Consider the following 18779-nt stretch of genomic DNA (forward strand, 5'->3'; position numbering starts at 1 on the left):
TGAATCCAGATTGAAAAAAATAGAAAAATACACAAGAAAATATTGAAAACAAATGGATAAAATATGTTAAATACTCTTACCAGAATGAATCGAGTATTTTTTATGTTCTCTAATGCGAAAATACAAGTTACTCTTTTAAGTAAGTATGGTCTGAAGGTTGTTTTGAGAGTTGTTTCATAAACTAAAAATGATTATCAAAGTAAAGGGAAGTTTAGCCGTATTAGAGAGATGTTAGAGTTAAATAGCAACTATTAAAACCACATGTGTATAAATCATGAGTTATACATATTTAAATAATCAATTCATATTATCATTTATCCGTATCACTCGAAAACATTATCTATAATTGAAACAATATTGGGATATTATTTTATTTTTTATTCGAAGATCTCTCAATTTAATAAATATTACGATCACAATAAAATTTATTTGAGCGTAGATGTGAATATCAAATTTAAATCTATCATTAAAGTTTACTTTAACTTCTAATAGATTATTGTTTATATATGAACTTAAAAAGTGATTCTTATAAACAGTTTTAAGCTCACAGATCATCACGTTATAAATGATATTTTTTCAATGATACATTTTCTTTTAAAAATTAAATACTAAAATTATATGATTTTTTAATATTTATGTAAAACAAATATGTTAATTGAGTTGGTATTTTTTTTAGAATTTAAAAATTATATTTAATTGATGATCACATATTCAACTCAATCCAAGAAAATGTATTTTATTTTAATGCTTGATGTTGTCTTTAGGGGTGGAAATAGGTTATACCGAGTTAGGATTTGTGAAGTCTAAATTTGACCGGTAAAAAAATACGAAGTCTAAGTCTGACCTATAGCCTATCATAGATTATTTTTTAGGCTTGAATCTGACCTTTTCGAATGCTTGATTAACTTGTTAGCCTACATAAAAGTCTATTTATTTTTGGAAAATATAAATAAGCAATTCAAATAATGTTTAAATAGACTAACAAATTAAAAGACCAATGAGACTAAAAATTTGTTTCCATTGACTTATTTTAACTTACTTATTAGCATAAGTTTTGTTACACTATTATTTATTTAAGAGAACTATGAAAACAACTTATGACATTGTTCATAAGTTGTTTTCATCTTATTTTCATGTAATTCAAAGTACAAAACATAACATAATGTTAGTAAAGAAATTCATATTTATTTAATAAGGTCGGTTTGATAGGTTTAAAGGGTTTTTTTTATGGTCTGAGCATAACATTTTTAACTAAATAAGCTTATAAAAAGCCTAGGTCTTTTCTACTTAAAAAAAGTCTAACCTGTCCTAAGCCTGTGTAGGCTAGACCGTAGGCCTCTGTTAGTCAGTCTGACATATTTCCATCCCTAGTTGTCTTCAAGAAAATGTGTGTTAGAACAAGATTTTGATTATGCAATTTATCCTTAAGTTTTGATGATAACAAAGGATGAAATATTTTGGTACCCTGACAAAATTCTCTAAGTGTGCAGTGTTCTAACGATTAATGCATCTGAAGAAACAAAGTCTAAGCGTTAAGCAAATCCAGAACAGCTGAACTAACAGCTGAATACGTCGCTCCGATGACTCAAGGCTCTGATCTTCTAAATCTGAAAGATCTCTCATCTGAAGTCTCTAAGGTTCACTACATCTGAGGAACGTAAAGTCAAAGATTAATCAAGAGCTTCTAATGAAAACATCAGGCAACCATCTGAAGAATACGAGATCTGAGTAAAGTATCTGAACTTCGCGCACTCTGACTCTCACCTATCAAATCCGATCAAGACTTAACAACGAAGTATTCCAAAATGGTATAAGTCTATATATGGAGAAAAATAAGTACTCTCCTGAACTGCTATGGAAAGGACAACAAACTTAATGACAATTAAGTTCTATTATTGGCAAAGATATCAGCATCAATGCATCATCCAATGGTATCATCTTCAAGCACTATATAAAGGTCTAACCTTCATCATATCAAGACACGAAATTATTCAACAAGAATTCTGCTCATCACAAATTCAAATACTCACTAATTTTTGCTTCACTTTTTCACATGAGTTTTTGCTCATCAGTGTGAGATTCAATTGTTCTTACTGTGTTCATTCTGCTTACCTAAAAGCATTAAACACCTCTTCTAATTCTATAATATTTGTTGTAATATTTCCTCAAGTGACTTGTGAAGTCTGTAAACTTGAGAGGGCTAAGAGATCTTTGGACTCTTAGGCGTTGTTGTAATCTTTCAAGATTAGTGGATTAAGTCCTTTTTGAAGGCGAAATCACCTTGGTAGGGCGAACATGAGTAGTTTTGAATTTCAAGCGAACCAGGATAACTTCTGTGTTAATTGTCTTTAAAGTGTGTGTGCAGAAACTCCAAAAAAATTTATTGTCTGTGAAAACAATTCAACCCCCTTCCCCTTTCTTGTTTTTATCTACCTTCAATGTGTTTCTTTCTCCATTTATCTACCTTTAGAAAAGAAGTCCTTTGTTATCGAGTGGTCGCCCCCTCGCAATTGCACCATATTTGTTGGACTTTTATTAGATATTTTCAATTAATTTGTTAATATCAGGGACAAAAAGCCTCCCCGAGAGTTTTCTTCAGTATTTTGTTTGTTTATTGGGAAGGTTCAACATCCTCATATATCCCAATATGCTTCAAGCAATAACGTAAGATATTTGAATTCTTTACTAAGTGTTTGTAGTTTTTTAAGTTTTGCCATGTTGTTGTGAAGCCTCTTACTGTCGAGAATCAATTGATTATGTGTGACTTCAAGAAAGAGTTTGTCCGCATCGTTTGTGAATCCTAGTTTCTTAGATGCTAGAATCAAAGTATTTTGGGTAATGTGAAATGAACTTTTCTTTTAAGATGTCATACCTCTCTAAGGTGGACAAGGAATGTCTCCTCGACATCCGAGGTTTTATTGGAGGCTTCAGCCAAATATCTTTCTTTGATTTCAAGTATAAAATGGGCAAATGAAATATGGCATATGGACACACAATCTCGAGTTTTAGCCAACAATTGAGATGACGTGAAGGGTTTGTTGGGTGTCTTTGGCGATCTTGTTTGCTTTGTGATTTGACTTTTCTCTGTGGATTATTAACTTATTTATTTTTCTGTAGATAACATGATTATTAAGGAAAAACTTAAAGCCTATAAGAAGTCTCGACTCCAAGCTCTCAAAAGGTTGCCTTTATAAAAACTTCCTAGGGTGCCCCAGTGGTTGAGAAAACGGTTAATATTGTTAGATTTGAGAATTCACATACAAAAGGGGAGGTGAATTATGTGGTTTGAAAAAAAAATGATTTTAAAAAACTTTTGGGAAATAAAATCAGAGTTAAAATGTATTTTGAAAACTTAGCAGCGGAAAAAATAAAATGCGAAAAATAAATTGCGAAAATAAAATGAGTTAAGGGGAAAGAGAAACACTAAGAGTTATAGAGGTTCGATCAAAACAAAATGACCTACTCTTCTTCCCAATAATTGATCTTGAGAGATTCCATTAAACATTTAGAGCTTTTAGTAGGAAAGACACATGAGATCCCTTATATAAGGAAATGGTGATTGATCTTCAATCACAATATATAAGATAATGAATGTGTGCGCTTGCGTCTTTTCTTCATAGTCAGCTTGAGAGTGAAGAGGCCAACCTTCCTTCCCAAACGGTGTATTAAAGCAGTTAGGCTTCTTTCCACAAACACAGACCTTGGAGAGGTTAGTCTTCAAGTTTCACAACCTTTGAGATTAATGCTTTAGTTTTAACCAAACTAACCAAAAACCTATGATATTTTAACATCAGGCTGATCTCGAACTTGTGAAACTTTTAAGTATCAGGCCAAGATTCAACCTATCTTGGTTTTAACATCGGACTGACCAAGAACCTAGGAGATTTTAACACATGCCAATATCCAACTTAAGCTAGGAATGAAATACTCAATCCCAAACAAAAGGTTTTTACGGGTTTAGCTTTAACCCAAACAAATCCCTAATTAGGCATTATTCAACCAAGGTATACACAAAAGGTTCCCTTGGTGAATTTTAAAGTTCTACCCATTCCATAATTACAAAATGATCTCACTAACAAGTGGACTTTTCTTACAAAAGCACTTAGGCTAAAAACATAATGAGAGAAAGTTTAAAGAAATGTTTAGAGAGAGAGAGAGATGAGAGTGTCAAAACACGATTCTGGATGCTTTGAAAAGAAAAATGAAACCTATATTTATAGGCCCATGGTTGGCTCAAAAATGAATTAAAAATAAATGCATTTTACTGTTATATAATCGATTAGATAATATTGTTAATCAATTAGATCTTTAAAATAGAATTGATTGTAAGTTTCAGAATGGAAATAAAATATATCTAGTCATTGCACATCATTAAGACACTGTCTGAATTGCTTGAGGCGTAAGCTCGAACTAATCTAATAAATTAGACAAAGCACCTAATTGATTAGATAAGCTAAAATTTCCCATATGGCTATTTTAACAACTCCTAAGTCATTTGGTACAACTTCAAGACATTTTTGAAGATGTTTTCTTTTGATAAAATAGTTTGAAAGATGTTTTAGTGTGTGTGTGCTTTTAGTCATATACTTTTACGATAAAGTCCTTTTTCCTTACAATAGTTCATTCATTATTAAATTAGGAGATCACCAAATATTACTTCAAGTATTTGTCGAATATTACTCTTTATGTTGTCACATTCTTGAGTGACTTGAGTTTAGTCTTTAGTTGTATTTTTTGTTTGGCATCATCGTACCATCAAGTTTATCAAACCCTACAGATAGGTTTGCATATTTATGTGTTTCATCGTTCATGCTTGACTTATCACAATACTTTAGTTGTCGTCATCAAAAGTTAATGTACTTGTCAAAAGCATATCACCTGTAAAACAAGGTTCCACAAATATGACGTCGTCTCTTCCACCGATTGTTTCCCCTAATGTTTCCATTACCTGAGTCGCAAAAAAAATCAGCCTCATAAGGATACGAAGAATGTAAGTTTATGTCGATTTTGACTAGCCTACTCCCCATATATCCAAAAAAAGGTGTTGAGTTGATCCTTGATGTGTATCTTCACTTGTTGGCCGTCATGGAACCCTTAGTTCGTCAAAAACCCTTTGCCAAGTATGTTCCTTATTTGTCCAGGGAAATGACCCTGACTAGCTCCATGGTCATCGTAGTCGAAGAGTTTTGGATCACATAAGAGAATCTTCGGCCTATAGTTTAAGCTTTAGAAATAAAGCTAGAGGCGACCAATTAGTTCAATAATGCATATTGAATACGACCTAATTATCTTTGGAGAGAGAAAAGAAAAAAAGATTTCTTGTTCAAGGAGAGCCAATAGTTTATGAAGAATAAGTTGGATGAAGTCAAGAAGGAGGTAGAGACTTTCACATACCAAAAAACAACTTTAAAGGGAACCTTTGTTGAGGAGAATGTTCCTCTTATTGATGATGTGATGATCAATATCTAAGAATCTTTTGAAAAAAATTATTTAGGAAGTTGTTTTTCTTAACCTTAAGGTTCTTTTGAACATTGAAGAAGCTAACCTTGAGTAGTCTATCATTATTTAGAAACTGGTCGTTACTCTTGTTGATCCTCTCCAATTTACTTAGATTTCTTTATGAGCTGTGAATTATATCTGAACCTTTAGTTGTAACTTAAGTACTGGTCGTTACTCTTGTTTTATATATAATCATAATGTTTGTATCAATTTACAAGTGTATTCTCAATGGTGTTTATGCTCTATCCTTTCTTGATTTTATAACTCACGAAAATGTGGATCATTGAGAGAGGTTATTTGTCTTGATGATGGCTAACTGATTCGAGTGAGACTCTCATGCTTTCCATCTTAGTGGTTTTCTTTATGGCCTTCGTACTTGTTTCTTTGGGAAACAAGTTTATTCGTTTTGTTCCTTGTGACGATAAGGTAAAATAAAGAAAAAAAGATATATTTGAATAATGAAATTCAATTAATCGAATTCATCTCTTACAAGTTTTAAGTTGTAAACTAGATGTAAAACATCTTAAGCTTCGTTGTGTTCTATGTTGGTGGAATTGCTTTTCCAGGGAGGATTCAGGATATAATCCCTTTTTCTTGAAGTAATGATGACTTTACATGGTATGCCCTAATTAGGTGCAAGCTTTCCACTTGACACGCTCTTGCAGTTGAAATTCATTATTCTTAGAACAAGTTATCTTGAGACAAAGGCCATAAGGATAACATTTTTGTTACATTTTGCCTCTATCTTTTGTTTCATGATGGTCTCGCCTATGATTGTCTATTTCCTATATTATTCTAAGAGATCCATCTCTTATATGCATTCTTAGTTATTAACTTATCATAGTATTTGGTCTAAGGTCCTCTAGCTTAGTTCTCATATTTCTATTGGATTCACCACTTTTGTTTCATGTGTGAGTCGAAAAAAGGTTTCTTTGTGGACAAGTATGGTGTGATGTAATATGCTCAAATCATGTGTGGAAGTTCTTCTTCCTAATTCCACTTAGCATCATATAACCTCTGTTGTAGAACTCACATTAGAACAATGTTTTTTGACTCTGCTTTGCTATAGGTTTGAGGATGCTCCACAAAGGTAAAATGATGGGTTACTTGTAAGTCATTCATCGATTCCTAAAATCTCATGTCTATCAAAGGGGTACAAGCAAGATTTTATTTTAATGTTTTTGCTTCCTTTTTGACCTTTAGTAGAGATCCTGTTGTGATGTTGGATGACCTATCCACGAATACCGTCCACATAGTTGATTCGCCTAGTTCTTTACTGGAAGTTTACACGATGAAATCTTTTAGTACCTGAGCTTTAAGGGCTTTCATTTGTTCAAATGAAACACGGAATTATGAAAATTTCACGACACATTTTGGAATTATTCCTTCTAAATTTGATTTGAATAATATCTTTTTGGTGGGATAGTCCGTCCTTATTACCGCAGGATGTGCCCGAAAATATGTCTCAATTTTCTTGCTGATGTTATAAGGGTTAGAGATTTTTTGTATACCTTATGATAATGTATCTTTGACCTTTGTAGTACCTTCATGATAAAGTAAAATGTGTTTTGAGAGGTGGCACTTTCATGCACTAAGATGGATCATACTACTTTAGAATAGACAAACAAGGCTCACTATCATTAGGTTGAATTAGCACGAGTGGGTGTGATAATACCTCTTCGAGCTTTGTAAATATGGTTTCATATTCTGGTTCCCGTTCAAATGTTTCCTATTTCCTGAATAGCTTATAAAATGGTAATTCATGATGGGTTGATCTTGAGAAAAATTGAGACAGAGTTATTACGATGTCATTTAATTTCTTATCTTGCTTTATAACTTCCCCAAATATGGCCACCAAAATGTGCCGTATGTTTTTCTTGTTCCTTGGGCTTAAAGATCGTGTCGTCCATATAAATTTCCAGCACATGTTCAATTTGATCCTTGAATACTTTATTCATCATCCTTTGGTACGCGACACCCATGTTCTTAAGGTCGAATGACATGCCTTTGTAACATTCTCACGTTAGTCATGAACTTGGTCTTGTTGTTATCGGGGAGGTTCATTATTATATTGTTATACCTAGAGTAAGCATCCATAAAAGGCACGAGCTTAAACCTCGATGAGCTCTCATTAAGTTTTGTCGATGTTTCGAACCAGATATGCATCCTTAAGGAACACCTTATTTAAGTCTAAATATTTGACACACATGCACCACTTATTGTTTCCTTTCTTCACCAAAAACATGTTGGAAAGCCATGTCGTGTGTGTTTGCCTTAGTTATGAATTCAATTTTAAGGAGTTCCTTAAAGACTTTCTTAGTTGCTTTATCCTTTTGTGGTGACTATTTCCTTTTTTATTGTGCCACATATGGGACACTATCTGGAAGATCTAGAGTGTGATAGTCCACCTCAGGGTCAAGGCATGACATCTTATTAGCTGACCATGTGAATAAATCATGTTTTTGTTACAAAAATTCCGTCAACGTCTCCTCTAAAGATTTGGGTAAACTTGCTCAAATTTTAATGAATTTCAAAGGGTATTCTCTTACAAATATAATGACGAAGTTTCCTAGTGGCTCTATCTTTTCTACTTCCATTCTTACTTCTAAATGTATGTCTTCATCATTCTTCGAGGAGTGGTTTTTCAATTCAGGGTTCTTCTTCTTTGGATGTTGTTCACCTAAAAGGTTCAAGAAACACAAACAAGATGATCTCAAACCTGATCTCAGTACCATAACTTGGTCTACCATGGTATGCAATTTAATGTTTAGGTGAATAGTTGATGAGACAGATCTTAGGCTTGCTAACGTCGGTCTTCTTAGGATATAATTGTAGACCGAGCCACATTCCATAGCCATGAACTTTACATTGATGGCTCTTATTTCTTTACCGCCCTCAAAGGCTATTGGGATTTTAACTTATCCTAAAGGTTTTGTGTTAGTTCCATCAAAACCTTGGAGTTTCCTCAAACTGTATGGTTGTAGTGATGGTTGTAAATCGAACTTGTTGTACACCTCAATGTACTAAATATGACATGAACTCCCCTGGTCCACCAACACGCAATGAATTCCACGACCCGTTATTGCTACCCTGGTGAGAACGGGTTTGTGTTGATTTGGCACGTTGCTGATTAATTCGTCATCATAAAATGGCAACAAGGGTTTTTCCCTGACCTATGCATTTTTAGGAACTAAATTCTTGCGAGGGTCTCCACTCGAAAATAAATAAAAACTCTCATTGGGAGGAGGTGGATTTTTGTTGTTGACGAAAGACATAACCATTTTTTCCATTACTATAGTGTAGGTTTATGGGTAAAATTTCTCAACTGGTTCACAATATCTCGTTAACATATGCCACAATGAAAATGTGGCACCACCAATTGAACGCTCTTTTTAATGGTTGACGAAGGATCTTAGTGGAGGTTAGGCTTGGGCCTCATTCCACCGTCGTCAAAGTTTGGTTCCGATGTGCATAATGGTTGGAGTTGTTGTTGGGATGGGCCATATCGTTGCAAAGTAAAGTGAAAGTAATGTTGTTTACAACATTTCTCACAAGCGATGCTAATAATATTGCATGGACTAGAAGTAAAAAGTGTTGGATTTGGTTATTTTGGTGAGATAGCAAGGTCCAACAACTAGTTGTTTGTTAATGCTTTAGCCGACGTTGGAGAGATGTACCTACAAATACTCAGACGTCCAAGTCAGTAACTGAATGAGGCAAAAAGGGATATTTTAGATTTTAAAGAGTGTGTACCTTTTATTTGAATTTTTACCACTCATTTTATAAGAGGTTTATAAGGTTTATGAGGGTCTAAAGCCATTCAAAGGAGGATCATAATCCAAATTGACAAGTGCTAGAGCATAATTCATTATGTCATCTGACGATCCTTCTTTAAAATTTTTCTCAGAGTATGTATTTTTCTAGGGAAAATCCATGTGTGCTCATGAGACTCTAGAACCTCTATTAGGTTTATAGATGATGGTGGGGAATTTTAATCCCCCGTCATTATTCTGATATCATAATAATGAGTCAATTCGAACGACCTTTAAACTTTATTGGTTCGTTAGTGGGCCATACATGATTGGGTGACAAATGTTATTGAGCCATAAGTTTTATCCCAATCGAAGAGGGAACATCAAAAAAGATTCAAAAATAATGATATGAATCACATGAAGACGAAGGAAGTTGTTATCGCTCATCAACAACGCAAGTCGAAGAAGTGAAACTCAACCTCAAGTTTTCAATTTATATGCACCAAAGAACGACAAGATCAATGACCAAGATTCGACATAAGATCACGTCCAACAGTCAAGATGGACCATTGGTTCTACAATAGCACTCAAGTGTGTCTAGACACGTCAAATTTGGTGTGTGGGTGGACATGAAAACCTTCCCCGATACAATGTTTTGGCTATTGATGGACATTAAATGTGCATGTTCTCAATGCCACCTAGTCTTACTCAGTGCCACAAAAGCTCATTTTCTTTATGAAAATATCTCCTCAACGTGCCTACTTCCTCAACAAAACTCGTGTTTATATCGATTTAAAAATTATACTTTAACATTTCTCACTTCATTACTGATAGTGAGGACTCGGGGTAACTATTTCAGGTTGGCTAGAGTCCCAACAAGACCTGTTTAATTCATCAAAAGTTCTCCATTAACTAACATCTGAATGAACATTTGCTTTGGAGCATCACACATGAGCATACATCTCGTGGTCATCTCCACCGTTGATATGCATCCAACGGTACTTCACATCAAAATTAGATCAATTGTGAACGATTTCATCCGTCTCCCACACCCAAATATTCTTCTCATTCACACTTTCATTATACATTATAGTGTTTATCCAAAAATATCATTTTTGTCCAAAAATATCATTATTGTGAGGTATGACGTAGGAAATATTTAAATGTATATTTATTTATCTAAAATATAATTTTGACTAAGGCACTCGTCTTCCGGCTTCTTCCCTCCTCGTACTGTACATCATTACCTTCCCCAATCTTGCGTTTTCTCACCTGAACACTAAACTTTTAACACCAGTAAGCCATTTATAAATAACTATTATGAGCGTTAAAACCCTAGATTTTTATTTTTTCGATTCATATGTTACCAACTTTAACACGAGGGTTTTCAATAATGGTTATTCAATTTTCTTGTTTTTCTTACAGTGGAACAAGCTCTCTAGTAGCTACCTAATGAAGCTTCACTGCATCAATTTATCTGGCTATGGCGTTTCAACACTTTGAACCAATCTTTTCCGAACCCAAACTGGAGTGGAAAACTCACACTTCTTCACCTTTGCGTCCTTTTTTGTTCCATGCTTACGCTCCTGATTCTTCTCACTTTGTAATTCATGTCACTGATTTCCACTCTGATACTTGGGAAGCTCATCTTTCAGTTTCATTGCTTGAGGACATTGTGAGTATACTCAATCACCTTCTCTCCATTCTCTTTGGTTATGCTGTGCCAAAAATTGATTTTGATTCCATGCATTTTGTAAAATTGATTTTAGGGTTAAATTGATTGAACGTGAGTTGAATCATAAATTTGAGTCTTGAAATGACTTTTGGAGGCAAAAGCTTCAAAATTTAATTCAAGTTAGAATTCATTCTACAGGCAAAATCAGCTCTAATTGAAAACTCCCAAACATACCAAAATCAATTTCAAGTTTTCAGAATCACTTTTGGTTCTCTAGAAAGTAAATCCATACATTATTCCTCGCGTTGATTCAAACAAGAAGGATGAATAAGGATGAAAAGTCGTTGCAATTGCCAACATGTTGCCCCTTGTGATATTATTTGATTAAGGGGTTAAAAGTTAAATTAAAAAGTTGCTATTTGTTGTGAACTTTCGATTTGAGGCATTTTATTGCAAAAAGTGAAACATTCATGTCATGAGTTTAAGATCCGGGATTTCAAATTATGATTTTTTTATCCTTGTAAAACTGTGCTATTATGTAAATTAGCTTAAAATTTGTGAAAGATCTTGATTTTTATTCATAGTAATAGTCATCTTTTGACCTTTTGTGCAGAGGGATATTATTGGAATAGGGGGGTCTTGGTCAGAGTTTATTGATTATTTTGTAACTTCCCTCAAGTCAGAAGATCTGAAGCTGGTTCTTGAGGCAGATTCTAATTCAGATGGTAAGCAGTCTTCTTATCACTTCTACTTCTTGCTTCTATCTGATGAAAGTTTTAAAGTAAAAATGACATGCTTTGTAAGTGTGACTGAATTGACTTTCTTCTGTGAAGCCTGAATAAGAATTATGAATTTATGAATACAACGAGTTGAAATTTGAATTGATTAAAAGTTGCTGTATAACATCTTGTGGAATGCATGGAGTTGATTCTACTCGTTGACTTGCCTATGGCAGTTGCGTCTTTGTGACTCTTATGGAGATGGTTTTGATGACATTAGTTTGAGACCAGTTTCACTGAACAGCTTAACTAACGGTTATAGTAAAAACAGTTATTGTACAAGTGTTTATGTACAAGCTATTTCTATAACAAAAGATAAAATAAAGTCAAGTTGTTTTCATAAGCCGTCCTAGAGAGTTTATGCACATGTCACAAATTGTTACTATAAGTTCTCTCAAACAGTCTCAAAAGTGTTTATTTTAGTAGATAAGCTTAAATAAGTCAATCCAAATAGACTCGTTCTTGGTAATTGCTTATTGAATCTATAGTGTTGGGTTAGAAATACTATAATGTCCTATGAAGCATAGACTCCGACATCGATAATGTCAAAAACATAGGACACCGACACCGTTGCATATATGATAGTATTTAAACTTCATTTATCCATCTATTATTAAAAGAATTAAAATTATCATAATCAAAATTGTTTAATTTTTCATTGATAACATTGCTTCAATACATGTTTAACCCTTTTAGATGTATGTGAGATTTGTTTAAAAAAAAGTACTAAGGTGTGTTGAAGCAAAATAAAAAACAAATTCTTTTTGAGTTTAATGGAGATGCACTGATAGTGTAAAATAGTTTTACACTATCATTCAATGGAAATATATCATTTTGTCATGTCATACAAATAATTTAAAAATTCCAGTATGACTTGGCGGGATATATAATGGTCATTGATTGACATTGTAAAATTAATTTACACTATCAGTGCATATCCTATTTTCTCATTCTTTTTTAAACACTTGTCTAAATTGTTTGACACATGTTGTAGAAGTCTCATACCGGTGTTGGACACCGATTTAAAGAGTGTCGAAGCAAAGAAAAAAAATCATTTATTTGTGGGTAGTTGTTTTACTTTTCCGACACATGTCTAACTTTTCTAACACGTGTTGTACGTGTGTCATACAAGTGTCGGTCACCAACGCGTGTCGGACACCACGACACGCCTACTCATAGAGGTTTCCGTGCTTCATAGATAATGTCCTCATTATATAATCTTGGTACAAATATCTTATGTGGACGAACCTCTTTGATATGTTGCAATTTATGCATGCCATGAATAATGCAATACTGTTTGTTTTGAGGAATCATTTTAGGGAAGCGGACTGATTGGTCACTTCACTCCCATCTATTTTGTGTTACTTATTTCAGGCGTCAGTTCTGCCAAATTAATTGCTCAAAAATCAAAAGGAATGCCTCTTATCACCATTCCTCTCATCAAACTTGTGGACTCCAGTGCTAGTGAAGCTGTATCAAATTTATCCTTGGGCCTCTTTAAGGCATTCAAAAGTATAAAATGTTCTCTTGTAGATGGTTAGATCCTCCTCCTTATATTATGTCAGTCTTTTGAATCTTACAAAATATCTTGATTTCTGTTTGGTTCTTTCTAACCATGTTCAAAAATGAAATTTTATTAAGTTGAATTACTAGGCATTATCTTTAGATGAGCCTCCCAAAGATGTGTGCAACTAATATATAACTTCAATTGGATCTATATGGCCCTGTGCCGGTTTTAACTGTTGCATCTTTTTCTGCCGCCAGTGCAGGAACGCTCTGTCCAGTTGACAAACATGATGGCAGCTGAGAAGGTACAATATCCAAATTGAGTAGAACTATTATGTTTGGGGTATTTATTTATAACTTATTTGGTTGATTTCTCAAATCATATTTTTTTGGTAGGGATTCCTGGGAATTTATCTGCCATTCCTAACTACTCTATAACAGTAACAAAATTAATAATGACAGAAAGTAATAGGGACCTCATTCTTTTAGTGTGTGATTTGTTGACCAATTCTGAAAGCTTTACGAATCATGCAGTATGCAATTATTTCTCTCTTCTTCCCACAGGCTAATCGTGGGTTTTTATTTGCTCAAAAATCAAAATCCAATTATGCCTGAATAATTGTTACATTTGTGAAAAATTTAGGCTACTTTACTTCTTTTTAGTTACTCCTTCGGTTATCTTATTATGAGCACTCTTTTTCTCCCTACCAGGAAAGAAATGAAACCGTACAATTGGATCGACGGCAAAAGTTTCAAAAAATTAGCGACTCAGAGAAAGCAGGTGTTTCTAATAATGGAACGCAAAACTCTCCAGGTGTGTTATGTATTCTGTCATTCAGAAGATACAGTCTTTTATTAATGAAGTAATTAAAAAGTTGTTAGGAGGGTTTAAGATTTTACTGACTTTCTGTGGTATATGTGGTGAATCTATATTGTGAATTTTATTCTCAAAACCAAGAGTGTGTGAGACACCATATTTTACAATCTCTTCAAAATAGGGAAGAAATGCTATTTGGTTACTAAGTTTTCATTTATGCCCCTTGTTTGCTTTTAATTTAGTGCTATGTTAAGGGGGCATTCTTGTACTCTAAAAACTAATCAACATTTCTGGCTTCACTATTTCTTTTCTTTTTCTCCTATACCAAACAATGCCTCAATTTTTCTTTATTTCTCACATCTATCTCTCTTATCACACTCTCCCTTACTTAGTTCTCTCTTGTCACTTTCTCTTTACAACCAATCACACAATAATTAAAATATTTAAAACTATCGAATTTGTCCACCATTTTCTAGATTTGCATCTATTTCCCCGTTTAAGAAAATGATGACTGCAATAGGTCTATTTTAGGGATGTTCATGGTTCATAAAGTGTACTGAACCAAACCACATTAATGATTCAATTCGGATTTCAATAACCACTTCAATAAAAATATAGGTAACTCCTAAAATGGTATCAGTCCAGTTTAAAATAAATTTAGAACCAGTTTGCATTTATAAACCTCTTTATAATAAATTTGCATCTATAAATCAGTTTTATATTTTGAACTCGAACCAATTTTTTTCATTTTAGAAATAAAATAAATTTTTAATAAATTTTTTTATTTTCTGATTTTTTTTTATTATCAGGAATTTTTTATTTTAAAAAAATATTATTTCATTTTCGGAAAAAAAAATATTTTAAAAAATAATTTTAAAGGATGTTTTTTAAAACAATTAGTTAAATGGTTTGAACTGGTTTTTAATTGAACTTTGATTAACAATTGCTTATAATATGCGGTTCAGTATATTAACCATTTAAATGATTCAAGTTATTTTTAGTAATTCAGTTTGGATATATGGTTATGTTAATCATTTTGCTTCACCACTTTATATTTTCAAGGGTTAATGAATTTTTTTTTTCATGTTTCTGTTGACTTGCAGGTAAGCAAACAGCTCAGGATACAGGTGCTGCAAAAGTTAAGAATCGTGCAATGCCAGCATATCGTAGGCAAGTGTTCTTACTATCTTGCAAATCATAATTCTGGTAATACATTGCGGCTATTATGATAGTATACTCACTCACATTTTTTCCTTGGCAGGGCCAAAGTAAGAGGGGCGGTCTTGCGCGATAGTGATCCTGAGTCTTAGTCGATAATTCAAACCAGCTGTTCTATAGGAAGTTAAAAGTTTGTCAAGACTCTGTTTATTTCCTTTTCAATATATTTGTACTATTTATTGTATAGCATGGAAATCATATATTACTAGTTTGTCCGGTCACATAAATTTCAGTTTTTCTTTCACTTGTCAACTATGAAAATGAAAATTGCTCATTTGATATTTGTTCCTCTCCCTGCCTGTTTCGGTTTTGGGTAATCCTACGTGTCTCCAACTACCGAAGACAATTTTGTTTATGGAGTCGTTGGACACTAAATATATGCACCGAAGATTTGAATCATAGTTCATCGCGTTTGGAAAGATTGGTCGCTTCTGCCCGACGGAAGCTCCTTTGGTAAATCTAAACTAATCTTACATTATAATGATGAGTTCGATTAAACTGAAAATATTGACACAAATATTTTCAATTAAAAATTAATGCTTTGTTCAGTTTGTTTATATGATAAATCTTGTTTATTAAAACATGAGAGAAGGCAGAAATCTGTAATAAGCAGTCCCCCACCTTATAAAAAATCAGAATTAAAAAAATATTTCTGATTATCTTGAGAAGTTATCTAATGGCAAAATCACATTTTCATTATACTTTTTTGAGAAAAAATCTGATGAATTGCGAACAAGCCTGAAATGAAAAAGAAAATTAGGAGGGATGAAATGAAGGAATCTTGATTTAGAAGAGAAAAACAATATTGTGAATTAAAGAAGTCATATAAAAACAAAAATCCAACATAATAATAATAATATCATGTTAGTACAATTTGTTGACACTGGCAGAATCTACAATTCTTTACACTTTTTTTGGTTGATATTATCTTCTATGGTTGCCATCATAAGTAAAATCCAAGACATGTGAACTCCATAGAGAGAGAAAGTGATTGAGAGAGAGAGAGACTCACCATAGGCTCTAGACCCTCCTCTCTGAGCATTTGTATCTCAGAATAACATAGGAAATGAATCTGTAAACCATGATGAAGCCAACAGTGACACCAACATTCTTCCATCTGCTACCTTCTCCTCCATACCCTTCTTCTTTAAGCACATCCTCTCCCTTCATCACACATGCACCAAACATGTACTCCAAACACTTTTTTGAGTTTGAGAACTCATTGATCAGAAACCCTTCAAAGGGATACTTAAAAAGTGATATATAATGCATGAAAATCCAGTAATTAGGAATCTCATGGTTTGATATGAAATAACCAGAGAACAAGAAGAAAGAACCTATAACACCATTAATCACTGAATTACCAACAATGAAATTAGGCACAAGAGCACTGAAACACACCACAACTGAATTAGCCGTGTAAAGAACAAGCCATATCAGTAACAGAAAGTGCAGAAAAGCAGTGAAGTCTGTGTTGAGACCAACAAGCCAGTATAAAGGAACTGTGAACAAAATGGCTAGGATTAGAAGAAATGGCAAGTAAACTAGTCCATTTGCAATAGCATAAGACGACACACGGTAGCTTCCGCAAGATGTTTCTTTCATGAGAATTTCCCTTTCTTGTAGAAAAATTGGTAGAGCTTCGATGCTGCTTGATAACAGAAAGGTTAATATAAAAGCAAATAGACCAACCTTTTCTTCTGTTCCTTTTAGATCATCTTTGAGGTTACAAAAGATTGATCCTAAAACTAGTCCTGAAATCAGCATCTGAATTGTCCTACATGCAAATAGCTCTCTTGTACGGAATATATTTTTGGAGAATCTATGAGTTAGAATCATGGTTTCTCTCAATCTAGAATTAGCAAAATCATAAGAGAAATCCATTCCAGTTCCTTTATTATTGATGATATCTTCATCAATTACTTTAGATTGTTGAAATAGCTGCTGCAAAGTGAACTTACCAATTTTACTCTCACCTGGTTGTTGTTCATTATCAGCACCTTTCTTCTGTTGCATTGTCCCTTGCAATAGCCTCGGCGTTTCGGTTTCCACCTGACATTGTTGTTGTCGCTGGATGGTATCAATGGAATCAATAGCAAATTCAACTACATTAACATGAAGAGGAAGCTCTAGACCCATTAATCTCAAATTCAAACTCATTAAATCAGCACTTCCATGATGTAACACAGAACCATTAGCCAACAACAACAATGAATTGAACAGCTTCACAATTCTGAAACCAGGTTGATGAATACTTAGTATTATAGTTCTTCCCCTAGTTTCAGCCATAACCTTGAGCATATCAATAATTTGCAAAGCTGAAGTACTGTCAAGCCCAGAAGTTGGTTCATCAAGAATCAAAACTTTTGGATCATGTACGATTTCAACACCAATAGAAACTCTGCGCCTTTCCCCGCCTGATATACCTCGGACTCGATCGTCGCCGATTCTAGTCCCGGCAACATGATCAAGTCCAAGCTCTTGAATCAGTGACTTGACCCTTGAACATAGTTGTTGTTGAGGAAGTTTTAGCCTTAGCCTTGCACTGAACATCATGGTTTCTTCAACTGTAAGTAAAGGAAACAAAGTATCCTTTTGAGTAACATAACCTGATAGCTTTCTGAACTGAGATTTGTCAACAGGTTTTTGGTTCAACAACACTGACCCTTTTTGTGGAGTGTGTTTACCTGCTAAGATCTCAAGTAGTGATGATTTTCCAGCTCCACTTGGTCCAACAATTGCTAGAATTTCCCATGGTTTTGCTTGAAAACTCACATTCTTGAGTACATGCCTCACTTCAGTGCAACTTTTTTCATCTCCTCTTCCTTCTTCCTCATCCTCTGTTTCTTGACCATTAGTATTATCTAGTTGTGGTGATTTGCTGAAGATTTTAAAAGGGTGTTCTGTTCTGTTTGTGTGGATCTTGTAGTTTATGCCAATGGCTTCAACCTCACAACCTTGCATCTTCATTTGTTTCATAGGTTGTTTTTTGTTTTAACTTTTTTCTTCTTCTTCTTTCTCTCTGATTATTCTACTCTCTTTTAGTTACCAAACCCATTATTTGGTTCTCTTCCTCTCTGTTGTGTGCTGTTTTTTAAATCAAAGATTTTGGCCTCAGCTACTGACAGTGAAACAATGGGTGGTTTGCAATGACAATGAGGTCCTCGAAGTTTGTATATAAAGGTTCACGTGCATTTCTCTACCAATTTTATATATTTAGATGTTTGTGTAAATTTAATATCAATAATAACTATTACTACATACTAACAAAAATAAATAAATAATAGTAATTGATATAGGTTGCAACTAATGTTACTCAATACTATGAGTGATAATTTTTTGTTCAAGTGATTGCTCTGTCTTATTGATTTTTGTTGTTTAATAGACTACTTTACATTAATCAGAACAGTTTGAGGATACTAAATCAGCACTGTAAATGGTTTTGGTCTCATGAGAGAACAGTAACAGTGGATACTGATGTGAAGTTAGGATTCACTCATAGCACTATTTCACCTATGTCTTGGTGTCTGAAT

General features: G+C 33.7%; 2 protein-coding genes across 2 annotated transcripts; one reads left to right on the forward strand and one right to left on the reverse strand.

Moving 5' to 3' along the window:
* The first annotated feature begins 10402 nt into the window (after positions 1 to 10402).
* Positions 10403 to 15527, forward strand: LOC127100956 (uncharacterized). Its single transcript, XM_051038273.1, has 8 exons — positions 10403 to 10547; positions 10677 to 10926; positions 11540 to 11651; positions 13080 to 13241; positions 13470 to 13516; positions 13923 to 14025; positions 15132 to 15198; positions 15290 to 15527. The coding sequence occupies exons 2-8, from the start codon at positions 10735 to 10737 to the stop codon at positions 15336 to 15338; spliced, it is 732 nt and encodes a 243-aa protein (XP_050894230.1). The 5' UTR covers positions 10403 to 10547; positions 10677 to 10734; the 3' UTR covers positions 15339 to 15527.
* A 545-nt stretch (positions 15528 to 16072) lies between these two features.
* LOC127100955 (ABC transporter G family member 5) lies at positions 16073 to 18589 on the reverse strand. Its single transcript, XM_051038272.1, has 2 exons — positions 17934 to 18589; positions 16073 to 17813 (listed from the first exon to the last, which is right to left on the reverse strand). The coding sequence occupies exons 1-2, from the start codon at positions 18223 to 18225 to the stop codon at positions 16267 to 16269; spliced, it is 1839 nt and encodes a 612-aa protein (XP_050894229.1). The 5' UTR covers positions 18226 to 18589; the 3' UTR covers positions 16073 to 16266.
* Positions 18590 to 18779: the final 190 nt, after the last annotated feature.

Source organism: Lathyrus oleraceus, chromosome 7 (genome assembly GCF_024323335.1).
Source record: "Lathyrus oleraceus cultivar Zhongwan6 chromosome 7, CAAS_Psat_ZW6_1.0, whole genome shotgun sequence".
Taxonomy (NCBI): Eukaryota; Viridiplantae; Streptophyta; class Magnoliopsida; order Fabales; family Fabaceae; genus Lathyrus; species Lathyrus oleraceus.